The sequence below is a fragment of the Miniopterus natalensis genome, chromosome 5 (genome assembly GCF_054644295.1).
Source record: "Miniopterus natalensis isolate mMinNat1 chromosome 5, mMinNat1.hap1, whole genome shotgun sequence".
NCBI lineage: Eukaryota > Metazoa > Chordata > Mammalia > Chiroptera > Miniopteridae > Miniopterus > Miniopterus natalensis.
In genome coordinates this window covers 25,894,969-25,921,874 of record NC_142085.1, presented here as the reverse complement: position 1 = coordinate 25,921,874, position 26,906 = coordinate 25,894,969, and the positions used below count along the sequence as shown (strand labels likewise).

Sequence of the window (26,906 nt, the reverse complement as noted above, 5' to 3'; positions counted from 1 at the left end):
GGCCAGAGGGGGACTCCAGGGGCTCGGCGACCTGAAACGGAAAGGATTCGGGACTCAACATCCTGCATTTGTGCTTTGTTTTTGAAACTTGGAGTTAGTTGCCTTAATGAATTAACCAGCGGTCTAGTCATGGAAAATGTTTCTCCCGTCCTGCTGGGGGAGCCAAATACTATAGATTTGTAACAGGAAGGCTGTTGATTCTGGCTTCATTGTTGGGCCAGTCATTTGTGAGCTGGTGGCCCGACCGCAGGCCACACACTTCTGTGCACATCTTCCATGTGTTGGCACTGCCCGGGTATTGTTTCTCCTGTCCGAGTTGGGGCCAGGAAAGGATGGTGAGCCCTGGCTTTCATTTCTTCTTGTCTGTGCATCCCCTCAGCGCCGAGGAGGGAGCAGGATGCCGGGCTCAGTTTGGGGGGCAGGGAGGGGGCTGTTGAAATGGAGGAGTGTGTGCGTGTGAGTGTTTTGCGGTCAATGCCTTTTTCTGTGTCATCCTCTGTAGAGTTCCGGGAACGCGTCCTACCGCTGCTCAATGTCTTCCTCTGCGGATTTTTCCGATGAGGATGATTTCAGTCAGAAATCTGGCTCGGCATCTCCAGCTCCCGGAGACACCTTACCCTGGAATTTGCCTAAACATGAGAGATCGAAAAGAAAGATTCACGGGGGCTCGGTGCTGGACCCCGCCGAGCGGGCTGTGCTCAGGATTGCAGGTAAGAGCATCCGGGAAGGGATCGAGCCAGGACGAGAGTTGCGGAAATTCACCCATAGGCTCTGCAGAGAGTGGGGGTGGGAGGCGCTGGGGGGGGGGGTGTAGTATCTGGGAGCTGATGCACTGGGCATAGATTTGTGTTCAGGCTGGGGGAGGGGGATGACCATGTTTACTTTCTGCCCCGATTTATCGATAGAGCGATTTGCCCTGCCTGCTGGTGACTAAGCTGTTTGGCCCAGCCTTCTGGCTGGATGAATCGATACCTTTGAAATGCAAGAGGATATTTACACACATCTGCATTAAACTTTCCTATTTACATGCAGTAACCACCTAGACCACCTGAAAGTACAGTAGCAGCTCCAGTGATTACTAGTGTGTTTGCCCGAAGCTGCGAGAGCCTTCGTCTCTGCCCTGGAGCACTGAGCTACGCAGATTTAACTTGGGTAGAGTCTGGGTTTTTGGTACCCGGGATACAGAGGGTATTCCAGCAACTCAGATCTCATTTTTCTTTTCTTTTTTTAGTGTAGTATCTCTGTCAGCATCATGTATGTGCCTGTAGCAGCTTACGGTCCCCTGTGCCCCTGGGCTCCGGAGGGTTTAGCCATGATGCATTCCTGATTAATTAATATATGGGAGGTGCCAGGGTTTCTGTTCTGTTACCCGGTGTTCCCTTGCACTGGCTGTAAAAGTCCAACCAGAAGTGACGGCTCGTTTTACCTAGCCGAAAGCTGAGAACACCTTGGAAATCAATCCTCTCACCCTGCAGGGCCTGCGTGGTGCGTGTGCGTGTGCGTGTGTGTGTGTTCTGTGCATGATGAAAGTTGCTTCCCGGGGTGCCTGTTTCTCCTTTCCTTCAGTAATTTTTCTCTCTCTCGGAAATGGTAATGGGGTAGGATGGAGTATGTCCTTGGGGCTCCCTTACAAAGGCCAAAGGCCAGATGTTTTTCCCATTCGTTTCTGCACCCAGCAGGTCAGACCTCCTCCCTTCCTCCTCCCCTCCCCTCCCCTCCCCCCTGGGATCCCTCTCACTTAGTTTCTTTTGCCTCCTTCTATAATGCAAAGTTGGTACTTTATCTTCCGCTGGGGGGCTTTGGGGGACTCACTGGGATCCCAGCCACCCTGGCAACTGAGAATCCCCATGGAGTCCCCCCAGTGGGATTTTCTGGTTACGGGAAAAACAAACAGTGCCCGGGAAGCCATTCTCTGTTCTGGGTTTCTGGGGCAACAGCCTGAGCTGCTTCTGGCTTCCCTTGTGAGATGCTGGCTGGTCTCACCCACGCCTTTGAAGAGGCCGGGTGGAGTGGGGTGGGGGGAGGAGGCAAGATGGAGGGTGGAGAGACTGCTTGGGAGCCAAGGGAGAGCAAGCAGGGGTGGCTTGGGAGAGCTGGGGCAGCCCTGGCTCTCAGCACTTCCTGGGGTACCAAGATATGTGTAGTCACTGAGGCCTGATTTCTTGCCCTGCTGAGACACCCCGGCCTGCACCCCCGGCAGGTCTGAAGCACCAGGATGGACAGTACTGGTGATAGATGTTTGGCTCAGCAGAAAGGGAACATAGGTTGAAAGGAGGGTGGGGAGAGACCTTGTTGGGGCTTTGTGCAAAGCCCGGGCATGAGAATGGGAAGCCGTTTCGTGCATTTTTGTGGAAGACAGAAGGTGCTTCTAGCTTGGGAGTTCTGATAGTGGTGGCACAGGTGGATATTTTGATTTTGGTAGTGAAGGAAGGCGTTTTGAAAGAACAACAGTGAAGATGTGTGTCTGGGGAATGAGATTATGTAACTGAGGAAGACCACTGGGCGGAACGTCAAGGGAAGCTGGTGGAAGTAACTTTATGTGTACGCTCAGGTGCAGAAGAACTTGGGCTCTAATGGGATGCAGTGGACAAGCATGTGTGGATACTAATAGACTGTAGACTCCATGAGGGCAGGGCCCAGGTCTTATTATTATTATTTTTTTATTTATTTTTTAAAAATATGTCTTTATTGATTTCAGAGAGAGGAAAGGAGAGGAAGAGAGAGAGATAGAAATATCAATGCTGAGAGAGTCATTGATCAAGCCCGCAACCGGGCATGTGCCCTGACCGGGAATCGAACCCCTATCGCCTGGATCCTAGGTGGACGCTCAACCGCTGAGCCACGCCCGGCCGGGCCCAGGTCTTATTTTTTGTAAAATATTCGTTGAGTGATTTGTGGGGATAGTTACGAAGTTAGGGGTAGTTGATGCACTTGAGATCTCAAAGTTACATACTTTTAAGATGTTAATCAACAACAGAATGCAACAAAATTAAACAACAAACAGGATAAGCAGGCCTAGTATGGAAGTGTACTACTGTGCTTAAAATAAATATTGGTAAAATGCTACACAGATCATAATCAATAATCATACATGGAATATAGACTTGGAGGTCAGTCCACAAATATCTGTTGAATTATAATGTGGCTAAAATGTGAAATTCAGATATGTATATGTTAAATTTGCCACTGATCACCCAGTGTGAGGATCAGGGAACAGCGGCATCCGAGGGAATTTGGTGCTGTGGATACTTTGAAAACATAGTGTTAAGATTTCGACTTCTAATTTTGTTAGACATTTTCACACTCTGCCTAAAACTCACCTCATCTCTGAAATTCATCCATAGTAAGAGATGGGGTGAGGTTCAGAAATGGTGTGAAGATGTCCATAGAGTTCATTACTTAGTAATAAAGGAGTTGAAAGTTTGATATTTTTATTGTTAAAGTCATAACAATAGAATGGAATATGAAAATGTCTAGAGCCAAAAAAGACGAGATGGTCTGTGGAATACCTTAGCTCACCCACATTTAATAAATATTTATTGAGCCCCTGGAATAAAATGAAGAAAAGCACACAGTTCTGCCTTTGAAGAAGTCATAGTCTAATATGATAAATGGGTGTGCTTTTAGACCAGGGGTGGGGAACGTCCAGCCCGAGGGCCACATAAGGCCCGAGACATCATTTGGTTTGGCCCTGCCAAGGCCTCACCAAAGAGAAGCGGTTCCAGCCACCACATTAGGGGTGAGTTAATTAAATGTTTGGCCAAATATAGCAGGCTCATTTTTAAGCTGATAATTTTGTATGGCCCAAGAATGATGTTATAAATATCCAAATGGGACTTGGTAGAAAAAGGTTCCCCACCCCTGTGTTAGACAGTTCCAACATGGTGTAAGAGATTAGGTGTAATGGCTGTGAGCACCTAATAGTAAAAGAACCCAGAGGAGAGTCTAATGAACTTGGATAGAGAAGGGAAAACATGGGGGGTTCCTGAAAGGTTTCCGAGGGGAAGTGCTACTTCAGGTGAGATTTAAAGAGCCTGGTGGAATTAGGATGAAAGGGAAAGCCATTTCAGAGGGCTGGGACTATAAGAACAAAGGTAGGGAGCCGTGTTTAAATGGAAACTTCTAGTAATTTGTATAGCTAAAGCATGGGGTTTGGTAGGGGACAGCAGAAACTGGGAAGGTGCTTGCGTGCAACACTGAGGAGACTGGACTATTTATGCTTAAGTGGTAGGGAACAGCTGGAAGGTTTTTAACCCATGACGTGACATCATCAGGTTTACATTTCAGCAAGTCTTACTGGTGATGGAGTCATATGTCTGACACTTTATATTTTTAAAAGTGCTTTTGTGTTTATTATAGTTTTTTCATTTTAAAGTCTTAGACTATAATATATGCCTTTCCTATTTCTCAGAGGGGTCAGTGTGAGAGTAAGACAACAGAATGTAAGGAAATGCCCATTGTATAAATGCCTTTTACATAAAAACAATACAGATTTGCTGTTCTTAGCTACAGGATATTGTAAGTTAGGTTCTTCAGTCTTCAAGTGCCTGCAAGGGTAAATGGTCTGTCAGTGACAACACTATACTAAAATACAGATTTTCTTGTCTCGTGAATTCTTTGTGAAGTTCGAATTGAAGGATCTAAGCAGAGTCGGACTTTGGACTCAGGAGAGTTTGGATTTTAATTCTCCTTTTATCACTAACCAGTTGTGTTTCTTGGATACTTTACTGAACTTTGATTTTCTCTATCAAAGGGTCATGGTTGTGGTTATTAAGAAAAGTTGTGAATGCAAAACATTTTGCAAATTTCTTGGCACATGGAAGATGCTCTATAAATGATAGATTACTGATGCCCGGGTGCTCTTATAAGCACTTAACATTATTTCATTCAGGCCTCCCAACAACCCTATGAAGTAGTTACTATTATTTTCTCCATTTTTCAGCCCAGAAATCTTCTGAGAGAGGGAGAGACTTCCCAAGGTCATACAGCTAGGAAGTGGTAGAGCTAGGATACAAATTCAGGCAGTCTTGACTCCAGAGGCCCAGCTCTTAACTGCTGTGCTTTTGCGGCTTCCCTATGGAATACACTATTACTGTCAGCAGTTTGACTCCAAATTACCGATTCCAAGAATGCATGGGGCAAAGGTGGTTTCTGCAGACAACCCCAAGTGCTGCTTCTGTTTCTTTTGACTGGCTCCTTAAATGAACATTTGAAATCATTTAAGTGTGCACTGATTATATTCATCAAACTGGGTACTACTGGGTACTACTGTCAGTTTCTGATAAAAATTCAGACTATGCTCTCAATGACCTTAGTCATCGTGAGGGAAACAAAACAGTTTTGAGAATTTTGTCTGCACATGTGTGGTCTGTAAATAGAATGACTCTTAGGAATCTAATTGCTCCCCCTTTCATTTCAAAGTGTCCCATATGATACGTGTGTGCTACTTCATGAGCTAATGTTAAATGCTTACCAAGTTGCAGAAGAACTCTAATGATCCTAAAAGCTTCGTGGGGCATGGGATCAAACTCCGATTATAAGCTAGTAATCAGACTAGAAAAGAGAGATGTGCTCTTGCTCTGTCCGGAATAGGCCAATTGCTGGGGAGAAGTCAAGCTTTTCAAGTCAAACCGAAGTTTTCTGTCAAGAGCGCACAGTTTTTTCAAGAGTACTCATCTCCATCTACAAGTTAATGGAAAGGAAAATGGTCCAGATTCACAGCACTGACACAAAGAAGGAAAAATCATCAGGGACAAACGGTTAGTACATAGGAAAGGAAGACACAGGGAGGGGAGGCCTGGGCAAGAGGTGAAGTTGCCATGTCAGAGGGTGAGCAACGAGCTCGTTTATCCAATAATCATAATAGCTAACACTTGCCAAGCTAGTTAAGATGGCAACTTTATGAGGTAGGCGCCGTTATCCCATTTTTCTGATGCAAAGAGGCTCAGAGAGGGTGAGTCGCCTGTGTCCGAGTTACTCAGGAGCCAGGATCCCATCCGAGGCAGCCTGACTCCAGGCAGTCCTCTGACACACACCCGTTCACATGCCTGGGCACCAACGGGTCCCCCAGGGACCCGAAGCTCACCCACTTCAGCATATGACATGCCAGAGTTAAGTGAATTGCACCCATTTTTACCCAAGTTCAGCGGATACCAGTGCGGCGGGGAGTGAATAACGGGTGGAGAGGAGGGACGCGGCAGAGCAGGCGGGGGAGCCGTGGGCAGGCCGGGAGCCGTGGGCAGGCCGGGAGCCGTGGGCAGGCCGGGCTGGGGCCGCCGCCGGCGCCGCGGCAGGTTCGCCCGCGGGCTCTGGGGGGCGGAAGGGAGGGACCGCCGGCTGGTCCTCGGCCGCCGCGGGTGGCCGGTGCGCAGGCGCAGACGCGCCGTCAGGCCCGAGGCGCCGGGCCACCTGCAGGGGCCGCTCGCCCCACCCGGGAGGTGCGCCCTGGGCGCGGACCCCCGCGCCCTTCCCACTTCGCCCCGCCACAGACTGACCCGAGTCCTCAGGTGCCATAAGCTGTGTTGAAAAAAAGTATTTCCCACCCCGCTCCCCACCGCCCCTTCCCCTGGGGGAGCCCCGGCTCCACCGCGGGGGGCTGCACCCGTCGGTGGCCGCGATCTGCCGCTTTGTTTCCCAGGCACCTGTTGTGGGTCCCAAATAGAAACCTTGCCCTTGAGGATCCGGGGCTGGCGGGCCCGTGTCCGGGGGGTGGGCGTGCTTGGCTGCGCCGTCAACCCCGGAGGGCGGACCGGGGGAGGGGGCCTGGGTGCCGCGGCGCTGCCTGGAAGGGAGGGGCCGGGCGGCGCCGGGGTCGGAGCCGCGCCAGCCGGGGTGCTGACCGCCGCGCTCGCCCCCTCCCTTCCGCCCGGCCCCTCCCTCCGCCCTCCCTCTCTCCGGGGGCGCGGGCGAGTGTCTGCGGCGCGGAGGCCAGGAAATGCCGCAGATGCGCCGCGCAGCATCCCGGGCGGAGGCCGCGCGCCCGTCCTCCCGCAGGGCCGCCGCCGTCTCGGCCGGGCCCGGAGCAGGCGCCTAGCGCTCGGCCAGGGCGGCGGCCGCGTTGGCCCCGGAGGGTCCCGGCGCCCTGCCGCCCCCCGCGCGTCCCCGCCGCGCTCCGGGCTCCTCCGCCGGGGGTGGCGCGGCGCTGCCGTCACCGCCCCCGGGCTCGCCGAGATTTGCTGCTGCTGAAACCCGAGAGCGACTCTGGCTCGGCGGGAGCCGGGCGGCCCACACCCGCGGCCGGCCAGGGGGCCTGGGCGTCTCCTCCGCCCGCCGGGCGCCCGCCGCCCCCTCGCGCCCCCTCGCGCCCCCAGCTCTGCGTCTCGGGCTCCTGCGCTCCCCCGGCTCTCCGCTCCTCCCGCTCCTCCAGCTCGCCGGGCTGCGTCCTGCTGACTAAGACACTAACTGTCCCGATTCCGAGGGGGAGAGGGGAGCTGGCCAGCCATCGCCTGGGTAAACTTCGGCATGGCGGGGTACCTGTCCCCGGCCGCGTATCTGTACGTGGAGGAGCAGGAGTACCTCCAGGCCTACGAGGATGTCCTGGAGAGGTACAAAGGTATGTGGCTCCCCGCGCCGGGGCGCAGGGCTTGGCAGGGACCCGCGGGGCGAGCGTTACCTTTGCTTAACCAGAGCCGCCCCTGCTTGGGCACAAGTAAACAGGTGTCTGGACCAATCTGGGGGCGGAACCGGGTCTTTTTGGATGAGATTCAGTACCCCCAACGCTGGGAGGGTGGTGGGGTGGGCGAAGGTCCGGAGACGCCCTTGGATGGGTGGTGGCGCGGGGGGGAGGGGTTTTGGTTTCCAAGAAGCACATTGCGTTTTCTCTGCCTTGTAGAAGCTCTTAAGCTCTACGCATAATCATAACCCTCCCAGGGAGGGTGGGTACCGAAGATTCTCCACGGGATTGCTAAGGCATCGCTGCCCTCGCTTGGCACGGGGTGTTGGTTAGCCCTATAGAAAGGGTTCTTGGCTTCTTCAATGGGCTGTTTCACCGCGGAGAGCATCACCAAATTGTTTTTCTTAAAATGACCTTATTTGACAAAAGTTTATGGATTGAGACTATATATCTATTCATATGTATCATAAAAATTATTTGATAGTGTGATGTAAGACTTTAGTCAGTGAGACTGTTGTAAATTTAAATGTATAGGAGTATATTTTGAGATGTTATGTAGTCTTTCCTTTGTGTTCGGGAAATTCTATGCCAAACTGATAAATATGGATTTTTCAATATTATGTTTACTTTGACTTTATGGTTAAATATAGCGTTAGACAAAGTGCACCTTCTCATCTTAAAGGGTCTTTTTGTCTCGGGAAATTGTTTTTAAGTGTGTGCAGATGATCTCCCTACTGTGGTTCCTAAAACACTCTCCCAAAGGTAGCCCACAGAGCCTTAATATGTTAACAGAGAGTAGTGGCCTGTTTGATAGGTTGAATTCAAATGGTTTTGCATCTTGAATATTTGCTTTGGGTTTAAGATAGGCAATTTCTGTACATTGAATGGGGGTTATATGGTTAACATGCACATATTAATAGTTTGCTATTAGTTGAAAGTAGAAATATAAAACTCTGAACTGAATATTTAAATTCCAAATCTCCAAAAAGCCCAAAACTCACCCACAAATATGTTTTCTCTTTCTAGAACATGTTTTATTGCTGACATTCTTTTACTGCATGTGGAATTTTGTCAATAGTACAATCCGAACTCCTTTGTGCCAACACCCTTTTGTGTATAATGCTGCCACTGAGCAAGTGCAGTGATATTTTAGGCTAAAGCCCATTTGTAGAACTTTTATACATGTGTTATGTGCACATGTAATATACTCGTGTCTATATCTATCTATTTTAAAATCAAGGTCTTAATCAGTTGTCTCCAGAACTTGACACATGAGAAATACCAATATAGACTAGTAAACCTTATTGAAGATATACACTCGTGCTCTTTAAAGTCAGAAAAAACAAAGTATGGAAATACTAAAGGACATACATTTTTTACTTTTGAAAGAAATTATACCTGAATGAAGTTTTTGCCCCATTGAGTTTTACTTCAGTGACATGGGTAATTTCTGGTGACTTTGAAAAGGAATATAACTAAAGAGCTGATTTGACTTGTCTGGAGGAAGCAGACAATATTTAAAAGCATTTCTTCAATTGTTTTTGGAAATGAAAGGAAATTAAAGATGCATAGGCCATTGCAGTTTTCATTATGTTTTAATTATACCCTAATGATCAGTATTGCACATAAACATGTACTTTTTCAAACATAATAGCCCAAAATTTTGCTGAAAAAGTGAGGGTTCTTACCTTCATTTTTCTTCGTGGCTTTAAAATCAATTTGTGTTTGGCTTAATAAATGTTCTATATTTCACTTAATCTTGGAAAGAATAGTAAGAGTATTGGCCAGTGTATTACATGAAAAGCTGGAGACCTGGAAAAGTCATTGTTTCCTGATGTTTTGAAGCCAGTTATGATTTCCCATCAGTATCCAATACGATGACTTCACTACAGTGCTTATTATCCTGATGACTTGCTATGGGGGCTGATCTAATCAGAAAAGAATTGTAGGCTTTGAGTAGGGAGTGTCAGTTCACCAAACTTTCAAAGTGCAGTTGCTCATTTCTGAAATCATGCATTGTTCAAAACATTTTACATCCCCATTTGAACTTAAGGGAGGTTATTTTGATTTTTATTTCTGGCAAAGTCTCTTGGTTACAGAATGAGTTTGCATTGAGCTAGAGTATTATCAGGTTGCCATGTTATCATATGCCCAGCTGTTGAATAGTGTAAGTGGTGGAGTCAGCTGGAACAGATTCAAAATCGGTCTGTTGTCAGAAACGTAGGATTATAATAATCTATAATGTTAGCGTTTGGGAGTATTAGATTCAAGACTTGAGAGTTTTGTTAGACTAGTCCTCAGACGGCCTTGGAAGGATTTCAAACCTAGCTCTCTGTAGGAAAACAAGAATAGTGGCGAGTGAGGCCTAAGTATTTATGGTGTGGTCTATTCTGGTATCGTGCTTTGGTCCTTTACTTGTGAGTGAAAATAAGCAACTGTTTGCTGATTTAGAATAACACAGAAAGAGCTATTTGCTATGTAGCCAGGCACAGTGTTCTGATTCATATTCTAGTTCTTTTACTTATAAAATGTATTCACAACTAGAATATTCAGGGCGCCTGATTTGGAAAAATCATATTACTTCAGCTGATACCACAGTCAGGGTGAATAAAGGCATTTATTTATGAATAAAACATATGTCTTCATTATCGTTTATGCTAGAATTATCCCTGTTAGTGGCTTTCTTTTATATCTCTAGTAAATTACCTAGTTTGTCATAAAAACATTTTTGTAAGTTAGCATGAAAGATACAAAGTGGTCTTTTCTTTTTCTTGTCAATGTAAGGAAACTAACCTATATATTGCTATAATAATTAACTATTGTATATTACTAAAATTAATTAGCTGCCACTTTATGAAATTTTGCTGTTTGAATCTCTCATTAGAATGTTTTATATTCTCAACACATTGTTACTTTTAAAAATATGATAAGTGAAAATGAGATCATTAATGTGGACCCAATAAATTTTATTCTATATACTTTAGACTTCATTAAAAAAGTTAAGTTACTTTGGTCCAACACGATGAATACTTTCCCACTGACCTGGAAATTAGTTGTCCTCAGACAACTGTAAAAAGTGTTTCATTATTATTCTTGATGAAAGCTGAATGGCAGATCTGTTACTTGTCTATAATACCACTAAAATACCGTCTTCGATTATTTTAGGAAAAAGTCAAACCTTTCTGTTTTTCACAAAAACTTCTGAGTAATTCCTTTAGTCCCTTCTCTCAGTAGGGCAATATAATTCTGCTTATGTGCATAGTGACAGAAGGAACCGAGAACTACTCCAACTGTAGTTTTCATTTTCAGTTCAGTTTTACGGCCTACATAGATATGTGGTTGGTAAAAATCCTGTCTTTTTACTGTGTAAACCAACTCTGGTGAGTTGAAAGTTGGGGTACAGTAGTCTTCCCTTATCTTCAGGGGATACATTCCAAGAACCCCAGTGGATACCCAAAACCGTGGGTAGTATTGAGTCCTATATACACTATGTTTTTTCCTACACATGCATATACTTTATGGCTTCTCTTTGGCACGTCTGAATTGCCAGCATTACTACTCTTGTGCTTTGGGGCCATTATTAAGTAAAATAAGGGTTACATGAACACAAGCACTGTGATACCTCTACAGTTGAGAACAATAACCGAGATGGCTACTAAGTGACTAACAGACGGGTAGTGTGTACAGAGAGGATATGCTGGAAAAATGAGGATTCACATCCTATGTAGGACAGAGCAGGATAGGAGAGAGTTCACTGCACTGCTTAGAATGGTGCACATTTGAGAACTTCTGAATTGTTTATTTCTGGAATTTCCATTTCATACTTTTGGACCGTGGTTGACCTCGGGTAACTGAAACCACGGAAAGTGAAACTATGGATAATGGGGGACCAATATATAAAGGTCTCCAGGAATAACTCCTCCCTGCACCATATATTATACCGTTTAGCTCAGTGGTTTTCAGTTGGTTTCCAGGATTTTGCTAAAGCTTGATTTCAGATTTCATCTGCCCATGCTCTGCTCATGGCTTAATGGCCAGTTGTGTAATAAGTGAACTTTAACTGTGTTGCATCATGACAGTGTTATAGTGTAGCTCATTGAAAGAGTATTAGTCTGGGCTTTTTCTTTTCTTTAAAAAATAAAATAGGCTTCATTTGGTAATAAGTGTTTTAAGATTGTGTTTGGCTGTAATGGAAAACAGATGATGCTGCTTCACCAAACAGATGTGTTCTTTTTCTCAGCTACAGAGAGGTCCAGGGTAGACAGGCCAGGGCTGTGGGGTATCTCTATTTGCCAATAGGATCCAGGCTCCTATCATTTCTGCTTAGTCACTTGTCATGTATCCTGTGGTGGTTCTGTCACCACAAGGTGGCTGCTTCTCTTCCAGCCCTTTTGTCTGAATTCCAGATGGGAAGAAGGGAAGCGCAAGGACAAAGCACAACAGATGCAAACTAGTTGATTCAGCCTCTTTTTAAGACACTTTTTAAGAAGCCCATTTAGCATCTTTCACTTGTATCTCATTGGCCCAACTGTTCCAGGGGCCACCGCTCTCTGAAAGGCAGACTAGGAAAATGTAGAGCTTTAGGTTGGCCCCACTTAGAGCCCTGGACAAAACTAAAGTTCTGTTTATAAAAAATAAGGAAAGAATGGATATTGGGTTGGCACACAGAGGGTAAAGTGTTCATCCTGAAATTGGAAACTTAAAGTTTGGACACATTAACCTCCGTGACACAATGTATTTGATTTCACTTAAAGTTGGAGAGACCATCTGAGAGCTCCATTGAAGCCTCTGAGGAGTTTCAGTATGACACAAATGAATGTTTTATAATGTTATAACATGGACTGGAAAAGTAATTTCTACCAGGTAATCAGGATTTAAATGGGCCAAAGAACTTGTTCATTGCCTCACATCTAAGAAACATTTGTCAGGTTCAGGAGGTAACCAGTTATTAGGCATTGTAAGTGAATTTAACTTTGAACCCCAAATACCATACCGATGCTTCTTTAGTTTCTTTTGTTCTGACTTAGCCTTACACAGCTATCTCAGCATTTATTTAGTCAGGGACTTTTTAAAAAGCATCCTGTTCTTTAAAGCTTTCTTTGAGCAGTTTGGAGAAGCTTATTTTCTGGCCCAGTGATGACTTTAGGTAATAAATAACATGTAAGGAGAAGTGGGGATAACAATTTCTTGTCTTACTGTTATTTTGTAGCTGGGCAAAGAAGCACCTGTGTTTCTACCTTTGGGTCATGTGTGCTCAGGAGCCTGACTCTGTGGGGAGCTGGAGAATTTGCCCAATTCATCTTCATGAAATTGCAGATTGTAAAAACCCCTGAAGCTGTAGAAGTGACAAAAAGATGGAATATCTAGGCTGTCATATGTTCCTCTCTGTTTTCATTCCACAACTGAGTGTAAAAATGTTTAAATGCAGTAAGATGATCTGACCCTATAAGCCTGATGAACGAATTGAGTGAGAAGACTTGTAGTTTAGAATGTTTAGTATTTCATATCAGTTAAAAAGAAACTCAGATGCTTCAGTTATATGGAACTCTTCTCTCCACAATGGCTGTTGAAGGAAGACTTCTGTGTCCATTTTTCAGCTCTTAGTAATGTAGAGATCACATTCTACCAACTTCCAAGGAGAAATGTCAGGTAGCTATCAGCTGAAGCACACCATTATTTCTGTAAGTGATCGAGTAAGACTTTATTTATTTTTGGTCTATCCCTTTAATGCAAATTTATGTGTTCTTATTTCCCACCCTACTTTCATCTCTCTCAGAAGAGGAAGCAAGTCATTCTGCCTGGGTTGCATGTTGGGGAAAGCTTTGTACTTAGGGTCAACTGAGATTTTACCCTGTAGGAAGGTGAAGGTACCAGTGAGGAAAACTCCAAGGGGAGAGACCAGCATGACCTTTTCATTTCATGAGCATAACCACAGAATGTATTTTGAATGTTTGGCTAAAGTGCATGGTAGGGATTAGGGGTGGGAGTGGATAGGGGTTATTGGGAGACGCAAATGGGTGACTATGGAGGGTTATGCTGGACCGGATTGGAAAGGGCCTGAAGGCTGCACCCAAGACCAAGTTTGGGGCTTACTCTGTAGTCAGGGAGGGAAACCTTGATGATCTTCAGTGAGATGTTACCAGTGAGATAGGTTTTAGCAAGATAATTCTAGTATCAGTGTGGAGGGTTGAACAGAAAAGAAGACTCAGGAAGCAGGGAGACAGGTCTGTGAAATTCTGGTGGTTGGAATGGAAGGCTAGGTTCAAAGGAAATTTCAGAAACTGACAGCATGGCTGACTGGTTGGTTCTATGATGTGGGGACAGGAGGGATGCAACAACCTCTGTGTTGAAGTTATACTTGAAGAAGCTTGCAGTATTTTCTTTTTAATTTGTAAAATAAACATTTCTTTTTAATTTGTAAAGAATAGTTCATTAGAAAGAATGTTTTTAAAACATTTTTAATGTTAGTCATTATTAGAGCTTCTTTGGTAGTGAAATGGAGTGAATTCTGTTTTACTTGACCTTGGAAATACAGCACATAGTGTGACCTAGAGTAATGGAATGTTTTATTGAATTTAGGGCTCCCTAAGTAATACCTCATCAGTCTTTTTAAAAAAATTATTTATTGGCTTTTTAGAGAGAGAGGGGAAAGGGGAAAAGAGAGAGAAATATTGATTTGTTGTTTCACTTATTTATGCATTCGTTGGTTGATTCTTGTCTGTGCCCTGACCGAGAATCGAACCCACAACCTTTGCCTGTTGGGATGACACTAATCAACTGAGCTGCCTCTTCTTGCTGGGGATCCTCTGAGCATGATTTGTAGTGTATTATAGCAGTGCATCTGTTTTCTATAAGCAAATAAAATTATTCAGATATTTTTTTATAAGCAAACAAAATTACTCAGATTCTTTTTAGAAGTAACTATAAATGACCAAAAGACAAATCTGACCATGTGTTTCAACAACTTTTTTCCATTTGGTTTTATTTGGAAAGCCTCTTAATTTTTTTTTTTCCTACATAAACTTCAGCAGATTTGTAGTCAGTTTTGTTTGGTATATAAGTTCAGTGGTTATATGATCATTTAATATAAGTTCTAAGCCATCCTTGAATTTATCTCTTAAGCCTTTAATTTTTAGCTTAAAATAGTAAAAATAATAGCTACTATTTATAAGCCTACCTACTTATATACCAGGCCTAGTTCTGGTTATTACAAATGAATGATATGTATAATTTCTAATTCTCATAACTCCTTATCTTGGCTACAACTACTGCCATTTACCAATAAGGAAATTTAGGCTTAAGAAATTAATTTTCCTGAAATCATATAGCTATAAGTGGTAGCAATGGCATTTGAACATCAAGTGTATACTTGGCATAAACTATATATTTTGAGTTTCATTATGTTGACTGGGAAATGTTGCAGAAATAGTTTTTACGAGAATTTTTTATTAGGACTATGATTTTGATTGCTAGAACTTTCTGAGAGGAGTTAAATGGATGCATAAAATCAAAATTAATAGTTTAAAAACTCATAGAGATTTATATCAATTCAGATACTTGGTGAACTTGGGAGCTTGAACTGTTATATCTTAGCTGGATTATAAATTCTAATAAGCTATCCTTGAAAGGGAAGTAAAATTTTAGCATGAACGTTTCCAGTGTGTATATGGGTTGAGGAGATCTTGAAAAGGATTAGGTTTTGTAAATGTCACCAGTGAATGTGGCTGCTTTAATACATGCCTGAAATGTTTCCTGGAAAGAATCGTCAAAGGGAGTTGACAAAGTCCTGATTTTTCTCTAGTGGGTGGAAATATTTCCCAGTGAATCCTGGTATTAAAGACATTATACAAAGATACTTTTGTTCCAGTGAATTAAAAAATGACCTTAATTCAGTGTTATAATTCTCCATGCTGGCCATGCCAGCGTGAGAATTTGTATTCTTGATTTTTGGGATGAAATATTACTGCTCAGTGGTTTATTTTATCCAACCTTTATTAAGCCAGTGAGTTAGGTGTGGCAGGTGTGCTTCACCATCTACCTCGCTGTCTTCCTCACTTGGTTAATAAAGGTAGGATGAAATAGTGCATGTGAAGTGTTTTGAGCAGTAGGGATTATAAAGACAGTCAATGAAAGATGAGACAGACCTAAGAACTCAAGCCCTCTGGCTCCTCCTAGGCCAGAAGCCTTTTTTAAAAAAAAATAATTTACTACTTTTTAGAGCAATTATAGGTTTACAGAAAAATTAGGCAGAAAGTACAGCGTTCCCATATACTCCCTCCTTTCCCCCTATGTTTCCCCTCTTGATAATGTGCATTGGACTGGTAGATTTGTTATGATTGGTGAACAAATATTGATAGAGTATTATTAACTAAGATCCATAGTTCGCATTAGGGTTCACTGTTTGTACAGTTCAGGATTTGACAAATGCAAATCGTGTCTACTCTTCCAGCATCACACACAGCAGTTTCACTGTCCCCCAGATGCTCTGTGTTCTACCTACTCACCCTCACCCCAATCTCTGGCAACTAAGCACCTTTTTATTGTCTCCACAGTTTTGCATTTTCCAGAATGTCATGGATGGAATCATCCAGTATGTAGTCTTTTCAGATTGGCTTTTTCCCCTGAGTGATATGCATTTAAGGTTCCTCCGTGTTTTTTCATGGCTTGATCGTTCCTTCTTGTTGCCAAATAATATTTCATTGTCCGGATGTACCATAGTTTGTTTATCCACTCGTTCACCTATTGAAGGGCGCCTTGATGCTTTCAATTTTTGTCAACTATGAAAAAAGCTGCTGTGCACATTTGTGTGCAGGTTTTTGTGTGGATATAAGTTTCCAACTCATTTGGGTAAATATGTAGGAGCATAACTCCTGGGTCAGATGGTAAGGTTGTGATTACCTTGTAATAAACTGCTGAACTGTTTTCCAAAGTGGCTGTACCATTTTTCATTTCCACCAGCAATGAATGAGAGTTCCTGTGGCCCCCTCCTTCCCCAATCCTCACCACCATGTGGTTTTGTCCGTGTTTTGGATTTTAGCCCTTCTGATAGGTGTGTAGTGGTATTGAATTAATTTGTGATTTTCTAATGATATATAATGTGGAATGCCTTTTCATATGCTTATTTGCCCAATCTGTATATCCCCTTTAGATGTCTGTTCAGAATTTCCCCCCACTTTTTAATTGGGTTGTTTGTTTTTTTATTTGTTGAGTTTTAAGATTCTTTGTATATTTTAGATAACAGTCTTTTATCAGATATGTGTTTTGTGAAGGCTTAGTTACCTTTTATACCATTACCTCCTTTTGATATTTTTAAACCATTGCATATTATAGAAATTATTTAAATGAATGAAGCCCTGATTATTTCCTTCCATATGGTCACATTCTTAAGTGCCATTTTGCTTTGGGTGTACACATTGTATCTGGTACATGCTTCCTAGAATTGCACGTGGCGGCTCAGAGGTCAGCAATCTGACAGTTTGCTTCAGTGTATCTACATGTGCTGCTGCAATCAGGTGTCCAGTTGGTTGGCAGCTATGATGCTTTGTAACACTTGAGTCTAAAATTAGTTGAACTGTTCTATTTTAAGGATAGACTGAAATTAGTCCATGTCCTGCAAAACATATGAAAGTTAAACTCTTAGGGTATTGAATTACTTCTTTTAAAATGTAATCAGAAGTAGGGTTAGGTAGAAAGTAGTGTGCTTCATTTTTTTAAGAAAGGTTTTGTTGTGGTGATTTGATTATAGCCTGAGTGTAACGCTATATGTACATAATGCCTAGGAACACAGTTTTACTACTGCCCCTCAGAGTTAAGACATTGCTTTTACGTAAATGATCACATTTGAGTTTAAAACCATATGAGTTGAGAGGTAGAGCAAGATTACCTGATTTTTCTTTTAGAATATATTTTATGTGACCTGGAGAGAAACCAGAGTATCTTTTAGAATATTTTAGATGAGCCACCGCCCCATAAATATTTATGAATGCCGGAACACCATTGACTGCCTTTGCTAGGGAAAAAAAGTGAATGATTAAAGGAATATTTGGCTGTTCATTTTGTGATTTTTATGATAGCTTTATCTGCATAACAGAAACTAGAGAATATTGAAAATTCTTAGTAGATGAAAAGCTGAGTGATTGAAATTCAGAGTTTAATTTTGCCTATGCTATGAATTTTGTAATCTCTTTAAGAGCAAGGGCTTATGGTTATGAAGGCATTTGCAGTGTTATTTGAATGTGTCCTTCAAGCAATCTCAGAAGCTATAACAATTTAGCTACTACAAGAAAACTTGTGGTCTTTATACTTCTTCTTTGAAAAATTTTGGAGGGTCTAGAGAAGTATTGAAGAATTCTAAGTTACCGAGAGCAAAATGCAAGGATATTTTACTTTTCTAGTGGAAAAACAGAGATGTACTTAATCTCCATGCTTTTGCATTTAGTAAACTTTATAGAAATGTAAATTTTGCTTCCGTAGAATTAAAACGGTAAACAGGAAGAAATACTTTTGTAATTAGCATTTCTTTGAATCATTGGGCAGCATTGTTTCTAACCTCATATTTTCAATCAGAAATTGTTTACATGCGTCAAGCGAACAAATTACCATGTAATATACATTTCCCCTCAGCCTCCATCACATTTTGTGCTCAGTGTTTCTCTAGAAAATCCAGGAAGAGGCCAGGAGAAACTGATCCTCACCAAATTGGAATATGTGGTTTAATTTTAAATAGTTATTGATCCTCTACTTTAGTGCAAAGGCCTTAGGGTCTACGGAAGAAAGGGGAACACAGGGCTACAGGTCTGCTGCTTCCCAAAGAGCACCCAGTTGGTGAGGAAGGTAGACCAGTTAGTTGCACTTACTGTAAGCGCTGCAAAACAGGAGTAATCTGAGCACCCAGGAGTTTCACAAGCAGGACTGGCATTTGAAGGGTGTCAGAATTCAACGCTGGGGAGAAGGCTTTGTGGTGTTTGTGTGGAGGTGGGTGGTGTGGGCAGAGGGTTTTCTCAACCTTAGCATTTCATCTGGACAATCTGGCCTTGCATTTCATTGTAGGAGAAGTATTATCATAATGATTTTAATCAACACTTGAATGTAAACCAGAGAAAATTTGTTTATAGGTAATCAGGGTTCAGTTGAAAGTTTTACCCTTTCTTTTTAAGAACACTGCTAATACCATAAATATATGATAAAGTCTCAGGATTTAGTAGTGAGAAGTAACTTTTAGGCGTGGCTCAGCAAGTGCCAAGATTGAATGAGACACTTGCTGCTCTTCACATGGTGTGGGAAACTCTGAATTAGATTGATGGTCATAACTATGATAGCATCGTACACACTTATATTTTTACATATATGATACAATTTGATTCTTATACCAACTCTTTGAGACAAGTAACATAAGAGCCATTTTTTAAGCTGAGGAAACCAAGCTCTCATGATTGCTTTGACTGGGTGGCTGACTGGAAACGGCTGTAGAGAATTGTGGCTCTTCTTTATATGCATTTAAAGTTATTATTACAAGTATAGATTAAGTAATGTAGGTAGTGAGAGGCGAATGGTCTCACTTTAAGTAAATATGCATTGAATATGTAGTGTTACTGGTAGAGGTACATATTTAGGGAGGAGAGAAGTATGGTTTACTTTTTGTTTAATATGGTTTGGGGCTATCTATCTATAAATTTCAGTGAAAAATTCAGTTGTTGGCTATTGAGGATTTAATTACTCGAGGCAAAAACTCCAACTGCTGTTAATTGAAGCAGCTCTTAAAATTCTAGGGTTTTACATTTAGACAACTATCCCATTGACTGAAGATGTAATTTCTGTATTACTCAGTGGAAAAGGCAGAACTGTGTAAGTGCATGGTGGGATGTGGGAAGAAAAATATATGACATAAACTTGCTAATGTTTTTGGAAAATAAAGAAATGTACAAAATATGAACAAAAATAATATATAGTTTCATTAGCCAAATACATTAATTAATATTCCAACGTATTTTCTTTTCCATTTCTCTTTATTCCTTAATATATAACATTTAGAAATTTGAGCCACTTTCTATAAAGTTCTTATGCACTATATATTTTGGCATTTTCTAATGTCATCAAATATTATTTAAAACATGTTTAATGACTAATGCATGTATTCTGTTGTGCAGTGGTGATAAATGATATCATGAAACCATTTAAACAATTTTTTATTCTGATGGGCTTTAGTTAATATTATATTGGTATCTTTAAATCTAATTACAAAATTCAGAAATAGAAGTTTTTAAGAAAAAAAGTAATCGTATGGATTATATAAGCCACTTAACAACTGTTTATCAGATACTGCCTAATGCCTGAGTAGATTGCTGAATTACATATTCAATTTAAAAATTCTAATTACTCTTGAAATCTAGAAATTCCAACTTGGGAAACAATAACTAATAATCCAGAGATCTGCTTGTTATTCGTGGCTCTTATGTTAACTAACTAGTCTTGGATGACTTATAAATTAAAATGAATGTTTGCTTTGCCAAGGTTCCTCCTCATCATATAATATAATGCTGACCTTAATGAATTCATCATTTACTCACTTAGAAAACATTTGTTGAGTTGTGTGCCATCAACAACTCAACAAGGTAATAGACTTAATAAAGCTAGTAGTCTTTTATGTTTTTTGTTGAGTTGTGAATATATCACTTTATACTGATACAGTCTGTCTGGTTATCCTTGACATCACTTTCTGACATACTTTCCATATATTGTGTATGACACACACCTCATTTTTTATTTTTGAAATCACCATATTTGTGGGCTTTATTTTTTTTTCCAGATACTATTATTGATTTCTTTTGAAAACCTTTAAAAAAATGCCTGTGGAGCTTTTGACATAGGTAATAATCATTGATTGCATTTGTATTTCATTGCTTGTGCTAGTCTTCAAGACTGCGTTGCTTATTAATAGTACTGAATTAAGCAGTACTTTGAGGGATTAGGCTTATCTGTAACACTGATTGGAGTAGAACTTTGGAAGAAATTCATAATTTTAAAAGTTTTTCCAACCTCATCACATGCACTAATGATATGTAAACTTGGTGCCTTTGAGTATAGACACATGATCTCATTTTGGAAGTTTTAAATTGTTATCTGTCTTAATCACTGTGCATGTCTTTGTATGTCTAGGCCAGTGTTTCCTTTGTGTTTGGTGAAACGATGACCATAACACAACCTGAGGAAAGGCCTAAAGGTTGTCTCCTCTGAGTCTCCTTCTTCCATCTCTGGTTAAATGGACGATTTCTTTCATGGTACTTTAATTCTTTACTTTAAGAATGAATGTGAACAGCAGCTTCCTGGTTGGCCATTCTTTGAGTCTGAGGCGGAGCTACAGCCTCAGGTCTAGGGATTGTAGTCTTCAGTGGTCTTTAATTTTGAAGTGGCTTTATCCTGGGGGTTGCTTAAGCTGTTTAGATTTGTTTTTTCCTTTCTTTGTCTAATGTCCCCTCCCCACTCTCCCAATGAACAGAACTGTAGAACTCTGATTCTGCTCTCCTATATGCTCATCTTTGAGAACTGCCATTGCTTGTGGTTGATATAAGGAAAAGACAGGAGCATTGAGTGTGCTGATTTTTAGTCCTTGCGTTTTATGCATGAGAAAACTGAAGTCCAGAGAAGGGTCAGCAGAGAGAAGAGCAAGATCTAAACCGAGGTCTCCTGATTTCCCGTTCTTCGTATGTCCCATCTACTTTTTTACTGGTGGGCAGATAGAAGAGATGCTTTCATTGGCTGTTTGTAAGTCATTGAACGAAAAGGCCATGGCTTACTAAAGAATTAGTAAAGAAAATAATATAGAAGAAATGAGTGGAATAAGTGAAGCAAAAGCAGAGATAGATATGTGTGAGGAATGTAGAATTTTCAGCGTTGCATTTGATGTTTATTGGTTTTAGGGACCAGCATTATGTCAGTGATGATGAATCACATGCAGCAGGCTCATCAGCATTCTGGAGCTTTAAGAAATTGATTAGGCTTAATATAAATAGGAGGCATAACATGCAATTAAAGTATTCCTCCACCTTAAAAGTTTCATTGGCAATTTGGCTGCAGCTTTTGGCTCAGAGTGCGGATATCTGGCTGTTTCCTAGTTAACTACAAGAGGCAGGCTGCAGGGAGGTGGATCTGGGCCACCGACCACCCCATGGCCTGCCTTCTCAGGATCTGTTTGAATCTAGAGACTTGCCTTCTGCTGTGAACCAGGAATGGATAGAGGAGAATATGGGGCTTTGTGCCTTCAATTCTATTACTTTTGGAGGGTAGGAGCGGCCGTGGAAGAAATGGAAAGTTTAGAATTGCTCACACCTCAAATGGGCATGAGGTGTGTGGGAGGTAGGGAATGTGGAAGAAAGGGGCCTGGAAACGAGAAGAGGGAGCTGGTATTTCTAGGCAGTTGGGAGATAGAGGTTTTTAGGTGAGTGGTGGTGGCCTGACTCCATTTCTCCAATTTTGGGTCTCCATTCATACATTGTACCTGCCTTACCTTCTTCATTGCTCAATTGTGTTTCTCCTGGCTGACCCTGTCTCCTCAGTTCCTTCTGTGGTAACCCGGGTGGGCAGGATGTGATTTGGAAAGTGTGCTTCCAATAGGAACATGCCTACTAAAATTTTTTTATAGATCACTGTATTATATTTCAATTATTCTTCTAGATTGACTATAAAATGTCAGTGTATATTGTACATCAATAGTGTTTTTTTAAAACCATTTTTAAAATGAAAAATGTAGCCTTGCATTATCTTGGATTATTTAATCTTCATTTAAGTATCAATTTTAAGAGACAATGTGTTATAAGTTTGTTGTTTGTAAGACTTGCAAATAAATTTCTATAGCATAGTCCATTGGTTAATTGAAGACAACTGGCAAATTTTTGATAGTAGGCAAGTCTATGGAGAAATTTAAAGAATTTTAGAAAAAAGATGTAATATTTTTTAAAGTTAGTAGCAACTTTTATTCTTTTTTTAAATATCTTTAAAATTTTTTTTTTATTTATTTCAGAGAGAGGAAGGGAGAGGGAGAGAGAGATAGAAACATCAGTGATGAGAATCATTGATCAGCTGCCTTCTGAACGCCCCCTACTGGGGATCAAGCCCGCAACCCAGGCATGTGCCCTGACTGGAATGGAACCATGAGCTCCTGGTTCATGGGTTGACGCTCAGCCACTGAGCAATACCAGCCGGGCAGCAACTTTTATTCTTATCAACATCTTCCAAAAACACAGTATAACATCCAGTACTGTAAAGAATGTGGGGAAACTGCTCTCATGCATTGCTTGTGCCATGTGCTGTGTTACCACCTTTGAGGAAGAAGGTTGCTGCTGAAGGTACATCTGCTCTTTGACCCACCACAATTTCAGAATCTTTCCCACAGGTAAAATTCAATGTATTTATTGTGATATTGTTTATAATTGCAAAACACTGGAAACAACTCGAATGACTATCAGTAGGGGGTAGTTGAGTACATTTTGGTACTTCCACACTTTGTAATGTTAAGCAGCTAATACAAATTATGAGTTAGGTCTCTTAAGTATTGACCAGTAACATTTCCCCAGTATATTACTAAGGAAAATTAAAAGGCAGAGGATTAATGTGTGTGTTATTTTTATTAAAAAAAAGAAAAAGACCAATATTGAAACATAGGGAAAGATATGAAAGATGGAAACCAACCTATTAATTGTGGTTAACTCTATTGGGGTGGGGGTGAGATTTTTTTTTCCAGTCTCAGTATTTGACATTTTAAAAAAGTATCCATTATTTCCATAATAAATACAAATGCCATCACAAGTAAAGTAGAAAGTTTAAGAGAAGAAAATTATTACATATTTGCATGTACATGGTGACTTGATGAAACAGTGCTGGTTTTTGGGAAAAGCTTCCTCCGTGTGATTCTGATGGGTATAATTTATAAGCAACAGTGTGGTATTAGGTGACATTGACTTAATAGACCATCTGGTACTTTCATAAACAATTTACAGACTTATGGTTTGAGTGGTCATTTATAGCTGAGGTGGTTCATTATGATCTCAGCTATCATTTTCAGCATCTGATTTGGTCATACACTCACAGGCTGTCTTCTTAAGCGAAATCCAGTGGGGCGAGAAGGCACTGACTTGAATAGGTTAGACAAATAAATGTAATAATGGTCTCTAAGGAGTGCTATCCTTAGCCAGCTACTATCTTTTGTCCCTTATCTGACTTCATTTTTTTATTCATTTATTTAACAAATTATGTAAAAATTTATTTGGTGCCCATGGCCTTACTTTCCTTTGGAGATCTCAGTCTGTCAGGGAAAACCAGCAAGATGAATCAGGGAACAATTGAGGTGGTACATACAGTGGGAATAAAGTAAAGGTATCCTAGGAATAGTGTTCTCACACTGTTGACCTGGAGAGGCCAGTGTGTCCTGTGTTTCTTAGCTTGTTCCATAAAGTTTTACTTCTTTGACAAGCAGGAATAAAGAAATTATAGTAGAGCCCTGTTATAGTACAACTCTTTTTTTTTTGTGGACTGGAATATAATGTAGCCCTAGGATTAATCCTAGGAAGCACCTAATACTAAGAGATGATATGGAAATACAGCAGAGAGACAGGAAAAAAAGTAGCATATTTGTTTATAGGATCATCAGATAAGGGAATATTGGATATTTTTGAAGTTTGCAGAACCAACTTGGGAAACTATAGAAAATGTTTTTTATTTAAGTCTTTTAAACATTTTCAGTACTTATCATGGTATTTGGCATATTGTGGATGCTCAGTAATTATTTTGTTTGTAAAGTGATTGAATGAATGAATTTCTACTGAAGGTTTAGGGCTTTAAGATTTACTGTATTTATTTTCTTAACCAAGCTAAGTAGAATTATTCTGTTTTCAGGTTCATTAATGTTTTCTTTTGCTGTGTCTAATCTGCTGTTAATCCCATTGGGTGTGTTTTTTATCTCTAGAAATTCAATTTGAGTCTTTTAAAACTTCTGTGTCTCCTGTGTCTCTTCTTAACATACTCATGCTTTCTTCTATCTTTTTGAACAAATGGAGTATATTAATAATAGCTGTTCAGTAACCTTGTCTACTCCTTCTATTGTCTGTCATTTCTAAGCCTGTTCCCTTAATTGCCTTTTCTCCTTATTATGGGTTATATTTTCCAGCTTTATTTTGCATGCCCGGTGATTTTTTTATACAGATGCCAGCCATTGTTAATTTTATTTAGGTGGGTCTTGAATTTTTAAAATGTGTTCTTTTAAGTGTTTTTGAGTTTTTTTAAGTACTTCAAGTAGATTGGTCCTTTCAAGATTTGCTTTTTAAGCTTTGTTAGGCAGGACCATATCAGGCTTTGTTAGCCTAGGGCTAATTTTCCCTACTACTGAGGCAATACCCCTTTGCCTGCTCCTTTCTGGTGGTTCTTTACCTCTTCTGGTAGCTTCCTTGCACACATGTATAGAGTACTCAGATAAAGGTACAAGTCCTTTCTGATTTCTAGAGTTGGCTCTCTCTGGTGCTCTGCCCTGCAAACTCTAATTGTCTTGACCTCCTCAGATTAACTTTGTCTCTTTAATCGAGGGAGATTGTTCCCCCTTTCCCCCCACCCCTGCACTGTAGCCTAGAAACTGCAGGCATTAAGCTGGGATGATAGTAGGGTTCACCTTGTGGTGTTTCCCTTTTCTCAGAGATCACTGTCATTTGTCTGTCTCTTGTCTAGCATCCAAAAACTGTGATTTCATAAATTTTGTCTTTCTTTTTAGAGACAAAAATAGTTGTGCAAAGTAGATGAGTGAATCCAGTCCCTGTTACTCCATCATGCCCAGAAGTGGAAGGTCCTCCTTTCCTCTTTAAATAAAGCTCGTGTGCATATGAATTTTGCATTAATTTTTGTATTATAATTAGATAGATTATAGAAATGTTGTAGACTTAAAATTCTCAAATTCCTTAATGTGCAGTTTATCCACATGTTCCATTCTGTTGGGTGGAAGCTCTGGGTTCAGCTTAGAAAGTACAGAAAGGGCTTGGCCGGGCGTGGCTCAGCGGTTGAGCGTCGACCTGGGATCCAGGCGATTGGGGTTCGATTCCCAGTCAGGGCACATGCCCGGGTTGCGGGCTCTATCAATGACTCTCTCATCATTGATGTTTCTGTCTCTCTCTCTCCCTCTCCTTTTCTCTCTCTGAAATCAATAAAGATATATTTAAAAAAGAAAGTACAGAAAGGAAAGAAGTGTGGTCCTTGTTCATGCATTTGCCTTTGCATTAGTATGACTCTAAAAATGTAAAAGCTGCTGTGTAGCTGGAGAATTAAGACACGATACATAGATTTCTATATTTTCGCGTTAACATTAATGATTCTGTTTATGTGATATTATGTAAATATCGTAGGAGGGCAGGCAGAGAGGAAAGATTCTTTTTGTGGTGACAGCACATTTATTCTGAAAATTAGAGCAGAATCATAGAGCTGAGATTGTGTCATCCAGCTCCTGCCTTTCATATCTGAGAAAAATTAGGCTCAGAAATATTAAGCTCATAGAACTGGTTAAAAACAGACTTGGAACTGGAGCCCAGGTATTCTAATTCTAGTTGAATGCTTTTCACAGTTAATCATGTTGCCCTAAGAAAGTCCTTAAGCGCCCAGATGCATGTGCTGACTTCCGTTTCCTCCTGGTCCTGACCAAGTGGGGGAAACCTTGACGGCCTACTGTTTCCTGGCAAGCTTCATTCAAGCCACACTTTCGACGTGAATAGAAACCTTTAGTTGGCCCCTTTGAACACATTATTTATGTACGTATTGTATTGGCTCCTAACACAAGACATGCAGCGAGCAGTTGGAAGGCAGTTAAGTACCTGACCGTTATTTTGAAAGTTAATATTTGTGTTTCAGCTACAGCGACTGTGGGCCTGTTTGATGTTGACTTGAGTTGCTAAGTAATGTCAGAAGGTCAAAACAGTTTTGAGAGATGTGTGGACTGTATCTGATGACATTTTGGCACTTAGCTCTTATCACCTTAAGGTGGCCTCCATATTGAACCATGGCAGATTAGCCTTGTTATTTTTAAAGAATTCTGAATCTGTCTGGCTTTGGCAGCACAAAAAAGGCAAGGCCCCTGCCTGTCCCAATTATAGGCAAAGGTATGTGGTCCTTCAGGGACATAGTTTTGAAAAGGAACCTGAGCTTGGCTGTCAAGTTTGTATGTACAGTACCACCTAGGGGCAAGTAGAGTAGAGATAACTAACATTTTGAATTGCCACCCTTTTTTTTCCTGTGAAAAGGAAAGAAGTTAAAGATGATTTATTTTATT

General features: G+C 41.3%; 1 protein-coding gene across 4 annotated transcripts in view; it reads left to right on the top strand.

Moving 5' to 3' along the window:
* Nucleotides 1–26,906, top strand: part of DST (dystonin) — a 399,279-nt gene that overhangs the window by 86,571 nt on the left and 285,802 nt on the right. For 2 of the 4 annotated variants that reach the window (XM_087817457.1, XM_087817456.1), the window contains exon 4: nt 503–710. In XM_087817457.1, the coding sequence (XP_087673583.1) occupies nt 503–710 (208 nt within the window). Of the gene's footprint in view, nt 1–502; nt 711–7,317; nt 7,553–26,906 lie in introns of those variants that run through there. The other 2 variants (XM_087817454.1, XM_087817453.1) reach the window with 1 other exon arrangement.